This window comes from Delphinus delphis, chromosome 14, assembly GCF_949987515.2.
Source record: "Delphinus delphis chromosome 14, mDelDel1.2, whole genome shotgun sequence".
NCBI lineage: Eukaryota > Metazoa > Chordata > Mammalia > Artiodactyla > Delphinidae > Delphinus > Delphinus delphis.
The window spans coordinates 15,811,189-15,832,947 of record NC_082696.1 but is presented as its reverse complement, the minus strand read 5'-3'; the positions used below and the strand labels follow the sequence as shown (position 1 = coordinate 15,832,947).

Genomic DNA, 21,759 nt, shown 5'->3' with positions numbered 1-21,759 from the left:
TTGGCTCCTTAATTAATGGACCATATATGCATGGGTTTATTTCTTTGTTCCATTGGTCTCTGTGTCTGTTTTATGCCAAATACCATACTGTTTTGATTACTATAGCTTTGTAATATAGTTGGAAATCAGGACGTGTGATGCCTCCAGTCTTGTTGTCCTTTCTAAAGTTTGCTTTGGCTATTTGGAGTCTTTTGTGGTTCCATACATGTTTTAGGATTGTTCTATTTCTGTGAAAAATGACATTGGAATTTTGAGAGGAATTATATTGAATCAGTAGATTGCTTTGGGTAGAATGGATATTTCAACAACATTAATTCTTCCAATCCATGAGTACGGAATATATTTACATTTATTTGTATCATCTTCAGTGTCTTTCATTAACTTTCTATAGTTTTCAGTGTACAACCCTTTCACCTCTTTGGTTAAATTTATTTCTAGATATTTTATTCTTTTTGATATAATTGTAAATAAGATGGTTTTCTTAATTTTTCTTTTGATAGTTTATTATTAGTATATAGAAACAACTAATTTTAGTTGTCGTCTGCAAAAAGAGACAGTTTTACCTCTTTCTTTCTGATTTTGATGCCTTTCATTTCTTTTTCTTGCCTAATTGCTCTGGCTAGGATTTCCAGTACTATGTTGAATAAAAGTGGCGAGAGTGGGCATCCTTGTCTTGTTCCTGATTTTAGAGGAAAAGCTTTCAGCTTTTCACCGTTGAATATGATGTTAGCTGTGAGCTTGTCATATGTGGCCTTTATTATGTTGAGGTACGTTCCCTCTATACCCAGTTTGTTGAGAGTTTTTATCCTTTTCCCTTTTCAAAAAAATTTTTAAATGGAGAGGATATATACTGTATTGCTGGGCAATAAGGATATTTATTGACAGAATCCTTAATGCCTTGCAACAGGTAAATAAAATGTAAAATTATTTAAAAAAACAACAATAGTATCTTTAATCTATATTTTAAAAAGCACAAGTGAATTTAATTTATGAATAGAGCACTCTGCAAGTGAACTCTTTGAAGATTAAGTACTTTAATGCTTGCATGAATTTAAGTAAAAGCTGTTTTATGAGAATTACAGTACTTAAATTATTTGGAAGAATATATTAAGAGGAACAAGAACTGATAACTTATCATTTAACAGATAATCCAGTGCTGTATGACAAAGACAGCTGATGGGAGAAGTCATTTTAAAAATATTTTCTTGCACAATTTATAAAATTCATATTTTATAAAAAATACTGTACTGGCCAATAATCCAATTCACCACTTACCTGGGAAATTTTAGCTCTTTATTTACCTTCCCTTCAAATTTATTTTAACAGCTTTTAAAAAAACTTTAAAATTTTTATTATAGACAAGTTGCAAGAATAGTACAAAGAGCTCCTGAATCTCTTCATCCAGAGTTATCGATTATTAACGTTTTTCCACATTCCTTTTCACTCCCTCTTTCTCTCTATATATACATATATGTAACATTTTTTCCTGAGTCATTTGAGATTTAGTTGCAAACATCATACTTATTTACTCCTAAAGTACTTGAGTCTTTAACAATGTTTTTTGTTACTCAGATTACCCTCAAATAAGAAGCTTTTAGGCTTTTCTGGTAGCTTTATTTTTTCACTTTTAAGAGCTTTATTGAGGTATAATTTATATACCATACAATTTATTTTAGACTGCATTTTTCTTCCTTCCTTCCTCTCACTGGCAGTTGCTGGTACAGTGCTGCACCTGGCTGAGCGAATGGTTTCTTTTGGAGCTGATAAAGCTGTCTTATGAAATCAGCTGACAGGTATATTATACCTACAGATGATGCGTTTTCTCACAAAGAGTTTGGGTTGAGATTGACGCACGCGACAATTGCTAACAGATACCCTAAACAAAAGACTAAATTTTTGTCCAATTTTGTGAATGTAGCTGTAAAGAATTATCTGAACTCTAACTACTCGTTATTATTTTACAATAAATAGTATTAGCAAGATCCTGGATCTAAAAGTTACCATTTCTCTGAATATTTGGTCTTGAAGGAAGAAAGTTACTTTTGAATTAAAAAATAAAGAATTCAGGTCCTTTAGTTTTCATTCTTCATTCTGGAGTAGCACAAAGGATGTCTGAAATGGCTGATTTCCATTTTTGCTTTGACTTGGATCATTTGCTCAGTTTTGTTTTTGTTTTTAATAATGCTTGGGGATCAGTGTATTTTTACTGATTTATTAGTTGTATCTAAACTATTAGAAAGCCAAGTTTTGTAATATGTAACTCCTACTTATATATTTCTCTCCTTTTCCCCCACCAGGGACGAACTGTAAAAGCAACATCAGCTTGACCAGTATATAATATTACAGTGGATTGCTCATCTCAGTCCTCAAAGCTTTTGAAAATCAACAGCATCACAGCTTGTGTTGGACTTTCTTACACTATTTTCAGCATGAAAATGTGTGGTTTTGTGGGGTTTCTAATTCTTCAAAGAGGCACAGAAGCCAAATTGGTAGAAGGATGCAAATATAAATTTGTGTATTATTACTTTAACATGCCCACGTTTTACTTTAAATGTTAAAAGGAAGGGTTCTGCAAAATGGAAAACATAGTTTGTGAATTGATTTTGAGGAGTGGCTTTTCTTTTCTTAGACACTTAATTCTGTTCAGATGTTAATTTATCAGATTGCTTTTGTGCATCAGGTAACACCACCATTCATAAGTTAAGATTCTTGGTTTTTGGGTGTATGTTAGATGCTACTAAGAAAATAGAGATGAGCTTCCTTTTTAAAGCTTTTGATGTGGTGTCATAGAATAGCATGTTGTAGATACAATCGGCTGCTTTGTTACCTTAAAGCTAAGCATTTGTAAATATTAAAACTTAAGAAGATGACAGGTGATGTCCCTTAAAACACTCAGCTGTTCAGATTGGACATAACTGACATAGTTCTTCCTTTCTCTCTTTAAAAATTCTAGGAGCTCAGTATTGTTTTTGTTTCTGATTTGCTGCTCATAATGTATATGGATTTAACATGCTGTGTAAGCTGCGTCCTAGTCACTGAACAGTTGATGCAGTGCTGCTTTGCCAAATAAAGTTAAAAGTGAAAGGCATTGGCGGTGTTTGAACATAGAAGAATCGCGTGTCCACCAGGTACACAATGCCAAGATCACAGAGAAAAAGGTGGTTTCTCTGATGCTCCATTTTGTGAAATCTGAGCAGGTTAAGAGCATTAATCTAACTGTACATTTGTGGAATGTGACTACGTTTCTCAAGGACAAGAACTACACCTCATTTACTATTTTTCTTTGCTTAACACGGGGCCTCTTGTAGATGTACAATAAATGCTGAATGAATGAAAGGGTGAATGAATGCACTGACTTAATGTCAAGAAAGAACAGGGTTGAGGATAAATTTACCAAAACCCATCCATTACCTATAAATAGATTTATTAATATAACGACTGTAAAATGAGTTTCTAAGAAGGCAGTAACACGTTGGGATCTTGCTTAAATGTTGTAATTTTATACCTTTATATTAGGATCTTAGTTTTTCTAAGGGTTCTAGAACTTGAAGAGATATAAGCTCTAGAGCTAGCAGAACTAGCACTCCCAGCAAAGCCCTTCCCTCTGCTGTGTGCAAGTGTGTATGATTCTGGCAAATAGATCCTTCGTGAGGGGATGAGGCACCTCCCCCCACATCTTAAGTTAAAGTCTTAAACATTACTTCTTTGAAAATGGCTTTAAAAAAATTACGCATGCATGTTTTTACCAGTGTCTCTTCTTGGGCAGGGTCTTAGGCACAGGAAACTTGCATTAGTTGGTGGCCAAAACTTGTGAATTCATTGCTGGCTTCAGTTTGCTGTTGTTAGTGTTGCTTCTGGACTCAGGCCATGAACGCTTTTGATCCAGGACTCTGTCATTTGCGGGCGGTAGTTTCAAACATCAAGTATTCTTTAGGACTTTAATTCTTCAACTTATTCACTAGTCTGTATCCTTCCTAGCTATTATCAACATTTTACTCTATGTAAGTCCCTTTGTTAGGTCTTGGGGATAGAAAAAGGCCCTTACTCTCAAGAAGTTTGCAGTCTGGTTGAGGGGACAGTTTATAAATCTGGTAAGACAAACCAAGTGGCATCTGATTGGTACAGACAAATGCTATGCCAAGCATTGCTCTTGGACTTTAAACTTTTGAGTTAAAATTTTTAGGGACTTCCCTGGCGGTCTAGTGGTTGAGACTCCATGCTTCCACTGCAGGGGGCACGGGTTTGACCCCTGGTCAGGGAACTAAGATCCTGCATGCTGTGTGGCATGGCCAAAAAAAAAAAAAAAAAAAAAAAATTTTAAATGTTGAATAAAGAGGAATGGATTTTAGGGGAGCATCAATAAATGTGTAAAGATGGAAATAATGAATCTTAATTCTATCTATGAACTTTTCTCTTGAAAAGAATTGAATTAATATATGTTTTGGTCAGAGAAGAAACGTCTCTTTAATCTTTAGTATTCATAATTTCTAAAATATTTTAGCATTTCATTTTTCCTTATTAGAAGGACTTCTTTACATAATATGAAGGACAACAATAAAAACATTTTTAAAAGTTCCAGTCTAGCGAGGTCCTGTTGAAACAAGGTGATTTTTACAGATTTGATTTTATTAAAGCCAAATCTAGCTCTCAATTAAGAATTAAATTAAGAATTCTATTTTCTAACGAGGGTTTCAACCCTTTCCCAAGTAGTATTTAAAAATGACATTTGGGTTAAAAGTATACATTAGCATTGTACAAATACTTTAGATCCCATTGCCCTAATTTTTGAAATCTGCGTTGTTCAAAAAAAAAAGTTGATTACACTTTTTTTTTTTGCGGTACGCGGGCCTCTCACCGTGTCCCCTACACTGGCAGGCGAATTCTCAGCCACTGTGCCACCACGGAAGCCCGAGGCTTTATCTTTTTAACTGACTTTGTGTTGCTGGGGCCAGGACTCTGAGAAGTGCTCCCTCACCTTAGTGCCTCCAGAGTGCTGTGCTGGGCCGGTGAAACCTTCCCCTCTTCCTCATTCTCTCTTTCCCCCTCTTCCTGTTCTTCTCTTCCTTTTCCCTTCTTGCCTTTCCTTTTTCTTTCCTAACGTTAGATGAAGTTCTATGGCTGCTGGGTCTCAAGAACTCTTTCTCACTTGGGTGGAGTGTCCCAGTAGGATGGGCATCACAGAATAACACTTTTGGTCAAAGGGCAGGTGATGGCAATACTGAGGGCACCTTAAGCATAAGAGGCAGCAGTCCAACGGCCTAGGGCAGCTGAGGACATTTGTATTTGAATTCCATGCCCTGAACACTTTTTACTGTGCCCTTTAAAGGACTGCCTCACACTGAGTAATCTGTTTTGCCAGCATTATTTGTTTATTTTAATTTTTAGGTGATTATCCTGTCAGGATTTTGCCTAGAAATTACCTTATGGATCAAAGAGCCTGCAGAATTTCCCTGTTAACACTACTGTATCAGTTTTAAATCAATAGTTTTAAATCAAATCAATAGGATTATTTTCTAGGGAAAAAGACCTATGCTGCCACCGTTCAGCATCACGAGAGAGGATGTACAGTAAGTGTATCAGTAGCCCAGGAAGAAATCCAAATTCAAAATTCCAAGTGTGGTTTCTACTGAATGTGTCACTTTTGCACCATCATAAAGTAAAAAAAAAATGTAAGTCGAAGCAACGTAAGTCAGGGACCATCTGTACTAGCAGCTATGATTATATTAGAAGGTGTAAAAAAAGGCTTAGGAATATAATAAAATTTATTAAAGAATACTGTACATATAGATATGGGACATCTTTTATCAAGTGTTTCAACACCATGGCAATACTAAATTGTGTTTAGTTTCTTCATGTATAAAAGATGTGCTGAAAGATGCATGCCTCATCAGTTTTTATTTTATTGGATATGGCTATAGGTGACATCCTTCTATAGAAAAACAAACTGCACAGCATCACATACAGAGTACAGACATCTTAGGTTCATTCACACAGTCATTTCTCTAAACTCCTTAAGGAGAAATTTAAATCTTTGCTCAATTCTAAAATTCATGCTTGAGTTTCTTACGAAATAAAAATAACCAATTTCTTTGTTTTCCTAGAACTAAGTAACTATCCATTTGTTAATGTATATCTCTGACCCAAATTAAGTCTTTGCTAAAGGAATAACTTACATCAGGTTCAGTCTAAAAATAGTTTTCTAGAGGGTTTTCAAGTATTTTAAAAGATTTGCCACTTATGGTAAAAAAAAAAAACATGTGACTAGGAACATCACATTATACATTCCTCTCAGTAGAATAATTTCTAGAATGTGCATAGTCCCAGCATTAAGCAATGGTGGAAATAATATGCCTTTAAAATCCTACAGATTAAAAGGTAAAAGATGCTAAGCTAGATGCTGGTTTTCTGTAAAGATGAATTTGTGCAAAACTCCCTTATGCTCTGGGAGTACATAAGCCTGGCACTAGCTGTGTGCACACTGTAACATTTTAGAGCATTAAATAAATAACGGAAAAACGGCATCACTCCACTGAATGGAAGAACCGCTGATACTTAAACACGTGACATTTTTACAAAAGCTGTACCCAGAAATCCATTCAGTGTTCTGTTTTTCAATTTGAACGCAGTTTTTTTCTTCCATCAACACATACTAATGCTGAAAACCAGTGACTATATAAATGAGCAGTGTTGAGCAGATACAAGAACTAATCATCCTCCTTGCTCATTTTTCCCTCAGCTAGGTTTCTGTTAAAATTTTTGACCTGCCAGGTTCTCTGCTTCCATGACCATGTTAGAGCTATTTGTAATTCAAAGTCTGAGTCATTCTCCTTTGGGAGAATGAAGCAGCCACATACATGACACGATGTCAGGCATTGGGAAGAACTCATATTCACCTTCCCTAGGCCTTACTGACCTGTTCATTAGGTTTATAACTTAGATATTCCTGCCGTGGATAACATCTCATTGAAGGTGTACACTCACTTGAGCTCCATCCTCAGAAATAGGTTTTGAAGAGAAGAGAAAGGAGAACACTGGAAGCTTAAAGTGAGAAATGGGAGGGCCACAGGGCGAGGGAAGTGGGGTGGTATGAAGTGCCAATGGCTGGCTTCTAGAAAGAGTTAACACTGCCTTTCCCAGGAACCTCTAGAGACTCGGAATTTTCTGCCTTGGCTAACTGCAAATTTCTGTTTTTAGGGGCAGCTTATGTAAATCAGAGTTAGATTTGTAAAAGTCTGTAGTCATATGGACTCCTCTCTAAATTTCAAAATATTTCACATACTTCCCAAGGAAAATCAATAACTAAAAACAAAGGTTTAGTATTTGCAGAATCTTCAGGGTTTTCAGTAGTTTTCTTAGTTAAACAGAAGAGGTTAAAAACAAATCAAAACAAAAAAAAGAAGAGGTTATAAATATCAGAACCCAAAATATATACAAATTATAAGTGAAACATGTTCTTGCCCTCAGCTATTTAAATTACACTTATTATAGATACATCCCATTTATGAGGTAGTCAGACTCCTCAGATGTAATGGGACGAGCTTTTTTAAGTTTCTGTTTCACCAGCCGTAGTCGACAAGCAACCATGAGAAGCAGCAAAGCAGTGATAGCCAAACCCAGGGCCAGGGGTAGCACTGCACCTGTGCAAAGGTCGGAAATGAACAGGGTAGGTCAGTGGTTAATACCAATAACAGCCACAATCCATTATATGATAAGCACTGTGCATGCACTGTTGTATTTAATCTGAACAACTCAAGTAGGTACTTATAGTACCTCCATCTTGCAGATTAACTGAGGTGCAGAAAGATTGAGTAATTGGCCCAAGAGCACATAGCTTGTAAGCTGCAGGTCTAGGTCTCAAACCAAGAGTTCCTTAAAACCAAACTGTGTACCAGGTTCCTATAAAATTTATAGGCCATCAGTGGGTACAAACGTTGCAGTCAGATTACCCTTATATCCAACTGTAAAGACATTGTGACCACAGGAAATATCTTCATTGCAGTCATAGCTTACATCTATGGATTCATACATGGTCATTCACCATTAAAATAAGTATGGACTAACTCCTGATTTCTTGCTCTGGTTAGGGCTTTAAGAAATTTTTGTTTCCTAAATCCAGAGAACCTACTCTCAGCCAGTAGAGCCATTATTGAAAACTTGAGGAAAAAAAACCTCTAGTTCTCCTTCATAGGTTTTCTTCCCTGTGGGATTGATCCTAGACACCGAGACTAGAAGCAGCTTTTAGAGCCTTTCAGGAGTCTGGAAGGAACAGTGTGTACCCCAGATCAGTCTTTCTTATCAAGCTCAGCAGGGTCTATTCTTAGTCTGATCTGCTCTGGAGTCAGGCCAGGCTTGGAGATGATATGGTGGAACTATTTTTAGCTACAGGGGTCTTGCCAACTGGTGGAACGAGAGGAGCAAAAACCTCCATTGCATAAGCTGATTTCATAACATTTTCTTTCATTTATTTATTCATTTTGCATAAATTAACAGTCATGTGCCTGACACTGGTAATCAAAGATAATAAAGAGTGCTTTATAGATTAAGTAATTTAATTCTCACAACCACCATATGAGTTCGTACTTTCATTATCCCCATTTCACAAATGAGGGAACTAAGGCATTGAGAATTAAGTGACTTGACTTCTCTCAGTATGGGAGAGTCAGGATATGGCCCCAGACAGTACTGTTCCAGAACTACTGTGGTATACCACTTCTCCAAAAGTTCAATGAGATTGTTTTTTAATGACTTCAATTCTGGGTAGATAGACATTTACATGCAGAGATACAATAAAGTATTACAGTTGCTATGACAGAATATACATGAAGTACAGCTATAAAGAGGAGTGGGCCGTGTACCTGGTCCCCAGGGTCTTTGCTCGAGTGACTTAGATGCGTGATGGAGCTTCCTTGGGGTGGGTGAGGGAGATGATTAGTTTTCCACAGTTTCAAATTGAGATGCCAACAGCCAACCCAGGTGGAATTTTCTCTAGGCTCTTCGATGATTTGGGCCTGAACATGTGGGGACCTTCAGCGTTAAGGTGATGGTTGCAGGGACGAAAGTGGGTGAGACCGCCAGAGAGGAAGGGAGAAGGGGGCCAGGGACAAGGCCCCAGGGAGCAGCAACATTTCGGAGGGCGGACAAAGAGGAGGACCAAGGAGCACAGGAAGAGACAGGTCAGAGAAATGGTCGGCGACCAACGGAGAAGGGAGTCCTGGAAGCAGAGGGACGAGGCTATTTCAAGATGCAAGTGGTCAGCGGAATCAAATCCTAAGGAGAGGTCAAGTGAGGTGAAGCCTGGAGAGGCCGCTGCACTTAGCAACTGGGAATTCATTTACAGGGAGATTGAAGGCTGAGGGATGCTGTTTTGTTTTTTATATGTTTTTAGAGATCTGACTGCATCTAGGGGGATGAACCAGTAGAGATTATAAACACTGGGAGTTAATAAATGATGGAGAAACAGACTTGAGGAGATAAGGAGCTGCATCAAGGTCAGGGGGAGAGACTGACCTTGGAAAGAGGGGACACCTTTTCCTTCAGTGCTGGAGGAAAAGAAGAGAGGGTGGGTACCGACACGTGTTTACATTTGGGGGTAAGTAACTGAGGAAGTTCACTCCTGATAGCTTTGATTTTCTGAGCTTAAAACCAGTCCCAGGTATAGCTGGCCTCCTCTCCAAGACAAGAGGGCCTGGAGCTGAGTACCTACTAATGGCATTTCAACCTCTGGTTTCTTTGTGGAATCCTAGGTGAAACTCCTGAAGAAGATTCTCAGGAACAGTCTGAGAGTTCAGTCTGGGTTCAGGAGGGTGGGATGAGGAAGTTGCATTAGCGACTCTTGCTACAAGACAGTCTTTTGGGCGAGGCCAGTATTCCCGTAGAGAATTATGAAAGATAAAAATCTGCGATAAACCAACAGTCTATAATTTGATCCTAGAGCTGGCACATACATTCCAGTTTCCTAATGGCGACTTTGAGGAAAGAAGTTTTGAAAGGGCTAAGTTTGGACCTGAGGGTGCCAGTTCCCCCTGCATCTTCCTGCACTAGCCACAGAAGAGGGATATGTTACAAAGGAACTGGACAAAAAAAGAGACTTTGGTCAACCCCCAAAGAAACCCTGGGAACCCCAAACCATTTCTTACCAACTGGAACCCAATACCCAGACCCAGTTCTGCTTGTTCAGGGTAGGAGAATGATTAGAGGCTGCCCTTCTAAGTGAGTTCAACTTGTTGAAAACACCAGCGTTTAGGCTGCAGGGGAAGGGAGCTGTTGTGGCTGAAGACCCCAATCCCAAGTCTGGGGCTCAGAGGCAGCTATGGCAACAATAAAACCGCATACAATCTAGGGGAATTTTCTGTTTGCCAAAGTCAGATATGAGGTTGCTGAACTGTCAAATCTGATTCCTGATTAATGCTTTGATGACAAAGAACATGAAGTCTCCCAAAAAATACTTGCTAGGATACTGAAAATTATTCTTGACTTTTAAATACTCAGTTGGCATAGTTTCTTCAGTGTTCTTTAGTTTAGGTAATTTGAGATTTAAAATTTCCCAACCCCTTCTAAAACACATCACCATAGTTTTCTTAGAAACCAGCTAAGGGGATGAATTGGGTATTCTGTTCCTAAGACTGGGAGTGACACTCAAATATGTAACAATTAGGACAGGCACCGGGCAATCAGAACTGAGGCTCTCTGGATACATCTGGGCATGGGGGTAAGGGGCAGGCCCGGTTCTCTCTGTATGTCGAAAGGCGATGGGTGTTTTTATTCAAACATCCTGGGACAGGCTAAGTCCAGCAGGCCAGCAGCCTGGACAGCACCTAGGTACTTGATACCTGGGTTATTTTACCCATCTATTATTTAAAAATGATACTTGACTATTGTTCAGATATTACAAAGACTACTTCTAGTGTAAAAAGAAAGTTTTCTCAATGTTTAGATCCATAGCTTAATAATCATATTTTGTTCTCCTAAATTTTCTTTTACTAATTAGTTTATGAGATTTAGGATTAAAACTTACCTTTCTACAGGACTATCTTGAAAGTATTTTCTTTCTAGTTAAAAATAACCCAAATTATGAAATTACAGTATTCTTCTCCCACTTACTAAATATCCCCTGTACCACCTACACTCTTTCACCATTCCTATTGTCTTCCGTCTTTGTCACTGGAGCACTTGGAGAGAGAACTGGGTACTCTAAGACCTCTGCCCTTGTTGATCACAAATAACAATCACAATAGCCATTATTTATATGGCTTATTGCATGAGCCAAGCGATATGCTACATGCTCTATAATGACCGTTCCGTTTATTCTCCCTAACAGCTCTGTGAGGCAGGTATAGTTACTATGTTCATCGACCAATGAGGAAATTGAGATCCAGAGAGAGAAGATAACTTGCCCAAGGTCATCGAGTTAGTGATGGACGAAGGATTTGAACCTTGGCATCTGGTTCTTAACCACTATGTCCTGAGCATCACTCGTTCCACACAATGTTACACCTGGACGGGACTGTAGTGATTATCCAGGAAGCTGAGGTCCAAAGATGTGAAGATACTAGTTCAAGAGTCCCAAGATGAAGTATGATATAGGAGATGAGAATATACTAATTCTTCTGACCCACAGATCCCTGTTCTTATCATGGACTCTTGCAGATTCATCTAATAACCTCAGCTACAGGATATGTGGCTCCGTAAATGTTTCTGCTCTGCAATGAATTTCCAAGGTAAATGTTTACCTGCTTCTGGGGCTGGGTGTTCCCCTCCTCGTCGATTGCTCTTTGACTCAAAAATATAATTTTCCTCTTTTCTGTGCTTCCCTGAGGAACCACTATCTGTGGAAAATAAATAAAACATATTGAAGGTACATCAGAAACTTCAGGGAACAGACATGAAAACAGATCCTTATTTATTTTTTAAGGATGGACTTAAAGAAAGGACTTACGGGCTTTATTTCTCCAATAAACACAGGCCTATGTTTGATACTAAAACTCGAGATAAGTAATGTGACCAACTTAATAAAGCAGAGTGTGAGGCTAGTGAAAAACCACTGGACAGAGATGGGGGAAAAAGCACACTGTCCCAGCACTTCCTCCCCGACCCAGAGAAGGAGGGAAAGACTTCAGCTAGACAAGTCAACGGTACTTGGACTTTATACCATGGAATGCAGAAACAGTCCAGACACATCTTCCTTTAGAAAATGAACAGTGAGCATACATAAGGCACTCAGACATGCTACTTCACTTTCTTACCTCAATGCTGCTTGGCAGGCATTAACAGCTGCATTTTTTTCTGGTCAGACTCAGAGAGGTTCAGCGCTTACCTGGGTTCATTCAAGTAGTCAGTGGGTCATAGGGCTGAGATTTAAACTCAGGTGTGTCTAACTGCTTGTTGGTGGAAACCAGCACTTCTGATTTAATGACAGGTTGTTAACTGTTTACCTGTTTTATTCAGTTATACTACTGAGAGCAAATATACAGAAAGATCAAATCTCAGGATTTTTATCTCAGGTTCTGATGAGCCATGGCTGTGTCATTCTACTATTTGCCATCTAGGAATTCATAGCATTTGTGGGCTTATTATATTGACAGTATGGTAATGAAGGAGTTACCCTCGGGCTGTAGTGTAATTTCAAGTGAGATTTTTGCAAAATATAGTGCTTAATGGAAAGGAACTGGAAATGATCTGCTGACATGAGGAATTTTATGAAGAAACAAACAAAAAAAATTAAAGCTTCTTTACTCATATGGCATCAACAGAAATGTTCATAACACCTGCAACTAAAATAAGACTATTCAAAAGTAGCACCTAGGGCTTCCCTGGTGGCGCAGTGGTTGCGAGTCCACCTGCCGATGCAGGGGACGCGAGTTCGTGCCCCGGTCCGGGAAGATCCCACATGCCGCGGAGCGGCTGGGCCCGTGAGCCATGGCCGCTGAGCCTGAGCGTCCGGAGCCTGTGCCCCACAACGGAAGAGGCCACAACAGTGAGAGGCCCGCGTACCGCAAAAAACAAACAAACAAAAAAACACCAAAAGTAGCACCTAAAATTCCTTGGTAATTTGTAATAAGAAGTATACATGAATTCACTAAGGATCACAAAATCAACTGCAAAATGGAAAATTGCAGAGTTATTCCAGATACCTACTAGAGTCAGAAAAAGCAATGGTTTAAAATGACCATTGTAGTCACGTGTTAGTGCTGTTAATCAGAAGGGGCTGTCGATACAGTTATTTCATTACGGCATCCTTAATGCTCCTTTTCACCCAGCCCTTCATCCCATCGGTCACCACGTCAGGCAGACCTCTTTTCTGCCTCTCGGCCACACGCAGCCTTAGGTCTCCATCACCTATGCCTCGGGAACTGCAAGAACGTCGTCCCTGGCCTTTCTGCTTTCAGACATTCCTACTGGAGTGTGTCTGCAGAGGCCGCTCATCCCACTCCCTCAGCATCAGTGCAGTTAGATCAGCCCATGTTCGCTTCTCGCGGCCAAGGCCACGGCAGGTTCACTGCATTCTACTGTGCCTCTACAAGACCACGTGTGCCAGCCTAAATACAGCCAATAATTTGGGCTTCCTTCGTAAACTCGAGCCCAACGAGGGGAGGGATGCGTAAGGCATAAGCAATTTCCTGCAGGCTAGAGAACCAGATGTATCTTTCAGATTGATTTCTACCCTTGTCTACTTTACTGTAGTGGTGGAAACCCCACTCCCTCCCAAATAGGGAGGGGAGGAAAAAGAAGAGGAACATCCGGGGTGAGACTGTAAAAAGAAGACAGTGACCATCGAGGAGCCAAAGGGGAAAGAGCCAGCCAGGGAACTGCTATTACTGTGGCTGAGCTCCTCAGTCCATGGACGAAAGTGACTGTCCCCTGAGGCTGTGGACACCTGTGTCCCAGTAAGATGGGGACAGGGAATATTGAATCTAGATGATAGGGCTGGCGTAGCACTGGGGCCATAGTAAAGTTAGGCTCTTGTCCACATGGCGAGGTGACTTCAACACCTTCGGATTTTGTGGACCAATGAAAATTCAAAATAATTTTAGGGGCCAATTTAGGGTTGTCAATTTTTAATTTTGCCAAGTAAAGATATTAAAAGAAATGACCATTTACTAAGGCTATCACCTTCACTTCATTGTAAAGTAAGGATATGTCTAAAAGCCCAAATCATGAAGGATTTAATACATAAAAAGGATAGTTCTTTAAACCGAATAAATTTAGCCTTATAAAAAACTCACTACACTGTGCTTACTTTCCTCATTTTGTCACGGGTGGATGAAAGCTTTAGCATGGACGGTACTGTTCCTTCTCAACTAGCTTTGGGTACGGAAGTCGCTAAATTCTGTTATTATCCTTTTTGACTCAGCCCGTGCAAGATCCCTTGGTCAAATCTTCAAGGCTCTCCATGTTGCCTTCTCTCCCGGACAAGCACTCACCAGTGTGGGCAGCTGGGGTGCCCTGCTTAAGCCATTTTCATTCCCAGTTCCATTTGCTCACGCCATTAATTGAAATCTTGGCTTTCCATTTATTCAGATTCTTTCTACCCATACCTTGGAGCATGACTGAACGCCTACAGCCATCGCAAAGCCAGGGCTGACCTGTCCCCTAGGCACGACGGGCACAGAGCTCAGGGCCCACGGCACTTTTACTTTTAGGGGCCCACAAAAAGGTTTTAATTTCTTTTCCTTTTTTTTTTTTTTTTTTTTTGGCCACAAGGAGAGGCTTGCAGGATCTTAGTTCCCTGACCAGGTATTGACCCCAGGCTACGGCAGTGAAAGCACTGAGTCCTAACCATTGGATCGCCAGGGAATTCCCTTTAATTTCTTTTAAAATCACAGAAACCAGGAAAGTTCCCTGGTAGTCCAGTGGTTAAGACTCTGCACTTTCACTGCCAAGGGCAGTGTGGCCAAAAAAAAAAAGAAAATCACAAAAAACAGGAATATAATAATAATAAATATATAATAGTGAATCCAGCCCATGTCATATTCATCTCCATACCAACACAGTAATTTTACACACACACACACATATATGTGTGTGTGTATATATATATTTATTATTATTATTATTTTTTTAATGGAGGAAGGGGCCCATGAAGTGCCTAGGGCCCAGAAAGTCATAGTACAGCCCTACAAGTAGCCAATCCAACTACTCCAGTGCTCATGGATCTCCTCCTTCTTTGTTTCTAATGCCCTAACAGAAAGTACATACAAGCAGGGCTCAATGGAGCTGTAGCTGCTTCCTGGCTCTGTAGCTAAGACAGAAGGTCCTCGAGCACACAGCAAGGCTTGCTGCACAAGCTGTCCTCCCGCTGGGGCTGGTATAAGACTGTTAAGTTAAATCCTGGCTTCATCATTTACTAGCTGTGTGACCTTGTCTGAAGTCTTAAACCCTCTGTGCCTCATTGTCTGCATCTAAAACTGTGGGTAATGATCTGAACACATCATTAGGTTGCTGTAATGACCACAGGAGTGCACAATGACGGGCACTCAGTGAGTACTGTCACCAGTAATAAATTTGAAAGTGGAAAGATCACATGGCTGAGAACTCATGTCTAATTTTTTAAAAATAATGAGCCAGAAATAACAACACCAAAATTTACCAGTCTCCAATTCTTTTCAGAAGATTAACTGGCTTGTCTTTCATCCAGTGGAAAAATATAAAATACAATCATACCCCAAATATATTATGGGTTCAGTTCCAGACTACTGCAATAAACTGAGTCACATGAATTTTTTGGTTTCCTAGTGCATATAAAAGTTGTTTTTACACTATACTGTAGTCTATTAAGTGTACGAAAGCACATGTCTAAAAAAATCAATGTACATACCTTAATAAAAAATAGTTTATTGCTAAAAAATGCTAATCATCACCTGAGCCTTCAGTGAGTCGAAATCTTTTTGCGATAGTAACATCAAGATCACTGGCCATACATACAGATGGCCGAGAGGCACATGAAAAGATGCTCAACATCGTTAATTATTAGAGAAATGCAAATCAAAACCACAATGAGGTACCAACTCACACCAGTCAGAATAGCCAACAAATAACAAATGCTGGAGAGAGTATGGAGAAAAGGGAACCCTCCTACACTGTTGGTGGGAATGTAAGTTGGTGCAGCCACTATGGAAAACACTATGGAGGATCCTCAGAAAACAAAAAATAGAATTATCATATGATCCAGCAATCCCCCTCCTGGGCATATATCCAGACAAAACTACAATTCAAAAAGATACACACACCCCTATGTTCAAAGCAGCACTATTCACAGTAGCCAAGACATGGAAGCAACCTATATGTCCATCGACAGATGAATGGATAAAGAAGATGTAGTACATATATACAATGGAATACTACTCAGCCATAAAAAAGAACAAAATAATGCCATTTGCAGCAACATGGATGCAACTAGAGATTATCACACTAAGTGAAGTAATCAGAAAGAGAAAGACAAATACCACATGATATTAGTTATATATGGAATCTAAAATATGACACAAATGAACCTGTCTATGAAACAGAAACAGAATCACGGACATAGAGAACAGACTGGTGGTTGACGAGGGGGAGGGGTTGGGGGAGGGATAAAGTGGGAGGTTGGGGTGAGCACATGTAAGCTTTTATATATATTGATAGAATGGATAAACAACAAGGTCCTACTGTATAGCACAGAGAACAATATTCAATATCCTATGATAAACCATAATGGAAAAAAATATTAAAAAAAGAATGTATATATATATATATATATACATAACTGAGTCACTTTGCTATACAGCAGAAGTTAACACAACATTGTAAATCAATTGTACTTCAACTAAAAAAAAGGATCGGACTTCCCTGGTGGCGCAGTGGTGAAGAATCCGCCTGCCAATGCAGGGGACAAGGGTTCGAGCCCTGGTCCGGGAAGATCCCACATGCTGCAGAGCAACTAACCCCGTGCGCCACAACTACTGAGCCCATGTGCCACAGCTACTGAAGCCCGTGCGCCTACAGCACGTGCTCCACAACGAGAAGCCACTGCAATGAGAAGCCTGCCCACCACAATGAAGAGCAGCCCCCGCTCGCAGCAACTAGAAGAAAGCCCATGCTCGGCAGCAAAGACCCACTGCAGCCAAAAATAAATAAATTTATATTTTTTAAAAAAAACCCAATAAACTAAAAAAAAAAAAAGGATCACTGGTCACAGATCACCATAAATATAATAATAATGACAAAAAAAGTTTGAAATATTGCAAGAGTTACCAGAATGTGACACAGAGACACGAAGTAAGCAAATGCTGTTGGAAAAATGGTACCAATAGACTTACTCAACGCAAAGTTGCCATGAACCATCAATCTGTACAAAATGCTGTATCTGCAAAGTCCAACAAAACGAGGTATGCCTATAACTGCATTCACAATTTCCCCCCTCTGTCTCTTTCCAATGAAGATGAGAGATTGTTCATCTTAATTCTGGAGAGGAACTCAGGACTGGGACCACCCCTACACTGTCTCCATTTTTGATTTGAATTAACGATCTTATAGGCTTGTAGCTCTCTTGCCACTGGACTTGAATGTTCTAGCAAAAATTCATATAGTGCTAGCAGTTACTGAGAGACATAAATTATATTTACACATAATATCTCATTGTAGTGACACTGTGAGAAGATATTATCCTCTTACAGGTAAGGAAATGAAGTTCAGTGATGTTTATTACCTGGTTGCTAGTAATCAGTGGTACTGGAATTAGAACCCAGGACTGATCCAAAGCAGGAGCTTTTCCACTGAACCATACTGCTCTCAAAGTCACAGCTCTGAGAACTTATAGTTGATACCATATTTATTTACTCATATCTTAGCAAATTAATACTCAAATCTAGGCAAAATCACAAATTTACATTTCCTTAGGAAGGTCTGGGACAAGGCTCTACTAGGGATGCAGTAGAGAAACAGGTTAATTTTTCTTGGAAAGGAGACCTTGCCTTGGAGATGGGTTCATTTAAAAAACTATACAATTCATTTTGAATCTTCAGTTGTCACATTTGAAAAGTATTTTCTTAAATGCCTTCATATCCTGGGGAGAGAAAGCCAGTGATACAGGATCTGGGAGAGATCAGGTATTAGGGAGAGGGCAGTGTACACAGGAGACTTCAGAAGACACAACTGTCATGGACTCTAGAATTTCCTAGGGGACTTGCCCTGCCATCTTGGTATTTGAAATGTGAATTTCTGTTTTCCATATTTTTGAAGGAACTGACCATAATTTTCCAGACTGCCTGATTCACTCTTCCTAGACATCAGCATATGGAATGGCACAGAAAAATGCCTCACCTCCATACATCCTATCATAGGCTCTAACCAACACAGCAGTCAGAACAAAACAAGAAAATGCCATCATTTACTTATGCAAATAATTCATTTTGGTAATGATCCTTTTAGAAGGGTTAGGAAATTATTTTTCCCCTCTTCTGAATGATCTATTGTGTTATGTTTATCACGCATAGCTATGCATTCACAGGGAGAGTTGGAAGCCGGATGGAAGCTATTTTAATTTCATTTTCAGTCACCATAGAACAGGCAGGCATGTTCCAAAGGGAAGCTGGAAAACCAGCAGGGAAAGTGGCTACTATATGGGTCTCCCTTCCAGAATGTTCTATAGCTTCCTCTGACCCCTGCCAACTAACACAGACCACAGAATTGTCCTTTCTCACTATTCACTGGTAGACCACACTGCATGTCTGCAAAACAGGTAAGAGGAAGCTCTCTTCAGGAAATGCTCTGCATTGTCCTAGGACGAGAGCACAGCTAACCAGTGACAGTTGGTCTGCTCATGCTGGAAATGTTATTTAGGCCTCATTACAGTCATAAAACTCATTGGCATTCTCTTTGCTTGTTTTCATATTGTTTGTACTAGGCAGCCTTGAAAAAGCCTCTACAGCTTGTCAAAAATTAGTTAAAAGGAGCTCCAAGTTCATTCTTGGAGGCAGGCTAAGAAAACTATCAGTGTTTACGAACATCTTTGTATTTGGCTGGAGGTTAATATTTTAATCCTAGCAGAATGCTGGAGGTATTCAACTAACTTCTAGATAAAATAAACCATGTCATTTTGTTTAAAACCAAGTGGTTCCTTGGGACTGACCCAAGTGGGTCAGATGTCACAAAACAGAATTTACTATATAAACCATCTATAGATTTCAAATAATAAAATTATGTAGTCCTCACTACAGTGACCAAAGCTTTTAGACTGATACCTCATAGAAGGTAGGAGGTGCCTCTTCCAAGACCAACGTTTCTCTCAGTGCCCCAGAATACTTGCGTATGCTTAAAGGCATCTGCTGATTATAGCTCATTAGATGACATTGTCCAAACAAGTGAGTAGGTCAACAAAAGAGGACTCCCCCCTTCAAAATAAGTTTGTGGAAATAACCATCTGATTATCTTCATTTGTGATAAGTACATTTCCTTTAGCTGGATTTCCATTCATTTGAGAATCCAGTTGATTCCTGCCATCATGTTGGAACATAATAGACTATTCAGCTTAATAGACTTCAACACATTCAAACCACCTTCCCAGAGGTGTTGCTATATAGTTTCAAAATGGTTTCTCAGTTAGAATAAAGATAGTTCAACGGAATGAAAATATGAAATACGGGGCATGTGAAAAAATCCCTTTAAATATCCTTTGTGAGAATGTCCTCTCTGAATAAAATACTTTCCATAGTAAGGCAAAGGTAGGAGTTGCTTGCTCATGACCTCCAGAGATAAGGCGAACAGCGAGGCTTTGGCGTATTTGGCATGGGAATCCGGGAAAGTGCAGGCAGAAACCCTCACCTCCACACAGAAGGTTGTGCGTTCTACTAACTCCATGCCTTAATCCGGATCCTTACAGAATCTGGCTAACCTGCTGGGCTGAACGTGAATTCTCATTTCGAAAACAAAACCAAACAAACAAAAAAGCAGATTCAGTGTGAAGGTGGATACACCGCCACTTTTCTAGCACTCTGCAGAGCTGGAAACCAGATTCTTTCCTTCGGCTGGGTCATACACAAGGGGACAGACAGCCTTGGGAATGGATGACTTGGGCCACGCACGCAACAGGCCCTGCAACTGCAACCATCTTCAACAGCGCAGCCACTGTGCTATTGCATCCCAAGGAAGCGCAAGCCCCGCTGCGACGCTGTGATCCGCTCCAACGGTTCTAAGAGGACGCAGTGTGGGTTCACTGGTGGAACTGCATATTCGCACACACCCTTAACTTCATCCTTAGTGACATGCTTGGCATAAATTCCCAAGGGCAGGATAACTGGGTCAAGGCATACACACAAAGCTTCAGAAACTGCCCTCTGGAAGACTGTACTAATTTGAATCCCACCAAAAGTATGTGAGACTTGTTTCTCTGTACTCTTTCTTTTAAAGATTTGTTTTTAAAGGTCAAGTCTTATTTATTTATTTATGGCCGCGTTGGGTCTTTGTTGCTGTCCGCGGGCCTTCTCTAGTTGCAGTGAGTGGGGTCCACTCTTCGCTGCAGTGGGTGGGCCTCTCATTGCGGTGGCTTCTCTTGTTGCACAGCATGGGATCTAGGCGTGCGGGCCTCAGCAGCTGTGGAGCACGGGCTCAGCAGTTGTGGCGCACGGGCCCAGTTGCTCTACAGTGTGTGGGATCCTCCCGGACCAGGGCTCGAACCCGTGTCCCCTGCATTGGCAGGAAGATTCTTAACCACTGCGCCACCAGGGAAGTCCCATACTCTCTCTCTTTTTTTTTCTTTTAATATTTATTGGCTGCATCCGGTCTTAGTTGCACACGTGGGATCTTTTATTGCAGCGCATGGGCTCTTCATTGCAGCACATGGGCTCTTCACTGCAGTGCACGGGCTTCTCTCTAGTTGTGGCTCACGGGCTCAGCAGCCCCGCGGCATGTGGGACCTTAGTTCTCTGACCAGGGATCGAACCGGCATCCCCTGCATTGCAAGATGGATTCTTAACCACTGGACCACCAGTATCTCCCTCTCTGTACTCTTATAAGCATTATTATTATGTTTTCACCTTTGCCAATGTGATACATGAAAAACTGCATCTCATTACTTTCTGTACACATTATTAGTATTAATCTTAGTATCTCTTTAGCGTCTCTTCAATGAGTTAAGTGTTATTTATCCTCACAAGTCTGCGGGGGAAGGAAGCAGCAGAAAAATTAACTTGTTCATATTTACTGTACTAGCTGATAATCCTTGTAAAATCAGGCACAGGTCACAAACAATAATGCATTTTTAAGTCTACTATGTTATGCTGAATATAACATAATTTCAAATCACATGAAATTGGAGGCTGGGGATTCCAGTCTGGTGGTCTCAGGGATAACAGAAGAGGAGGGAGAAGGGGGATGTTGTCCAAACAGAAACCATGTGTTGTGGGAGCCCTTTCTAACACTTTCAAGGTTCTATTCTTTCTTTCCCACTTTCTTTACCCTGGACTTTTTTTTTTTTGTAATATTTTAGCTGTGCCGCGCAGCATGCGGGATCTTAGTTCCCCAACCAGGGATCAAACCTGTGCCCCCCGCAGTGGAAGCACAGAGGCCTAATCACTGGACCGGCAGGGAATTCCCACCCTGGACTTTCAAAATTTGTGTTTTTGATGGACATTTAATAACGTATGAAAATACTCATAAGTGAGAAAAATAAAAGTTTTGTAAAAATATCCTAATTTTGTTAAAAGTGAATAAATGTATGTGTGTATATATATAAGTAAAAGTAACTGAAAGAAAATGCAACAAAATGTTAATGGTGAGTTTTGCTGG

General features: G+C 40.0%; 2 protein-coding genes across 9 annotated transcripts in view; one reads left to right on the top strand and one right to left on the bottom strand.

Annotated features, from left to right (window-relative positions):
• PCMT1 (protein-L-isoaspartate (D-aspartate) O-methyltransferase) overlaps positions 1–3,085 on the top strand; it is a 46,594-nt gene extending 43,509 nt beyond the window's left edge. For 2 of the 3 annotated variants that reach the window (XM_060029802.1, XM_060029803.1), the window contains exon 8: positions 2,298–3,085. In XM_060029802.1, coding sequence (XP_059885785.1) covers positions 2,298–2,310 — 13 coding nt within the window. In that variant the 3' untranslated portion in view covers positions 2,311–3,085. Of the gene's footprint in view, positions 1–623; positions 768–1,712; positions 1,794–2,297 lie in introns of all 3 variants that reach the window. The other variant, XM_060029804.1, reaches the window with a different exon arrangement.
• Positions 1–21,759, bottom strand: part of LRP11 (LDL receptor related protein 11) — a 69,656-nt gene that overhangs the window by 17,391 nt on the left and 30,506 nt on the right. For 5 of the 6 annotated variants that reach the window (XM_060029801.1, XM_060029798.1, XM_060029797.1 and 2 more), the window contains exon 6: positions 11,730–11,825. In XM_060029801.1, coding sequence (XP_059885784.1) covers positions 11,730–11,825 — 96 coding nt within the window. Of the gene's footprint in view, positions 1–5,876; positions 7,638–11,729; positions 11,826–21,759 lie in introns of those variants that run through there. The other variant, XM_060029794.1, reaches the window with a different exon arrangement.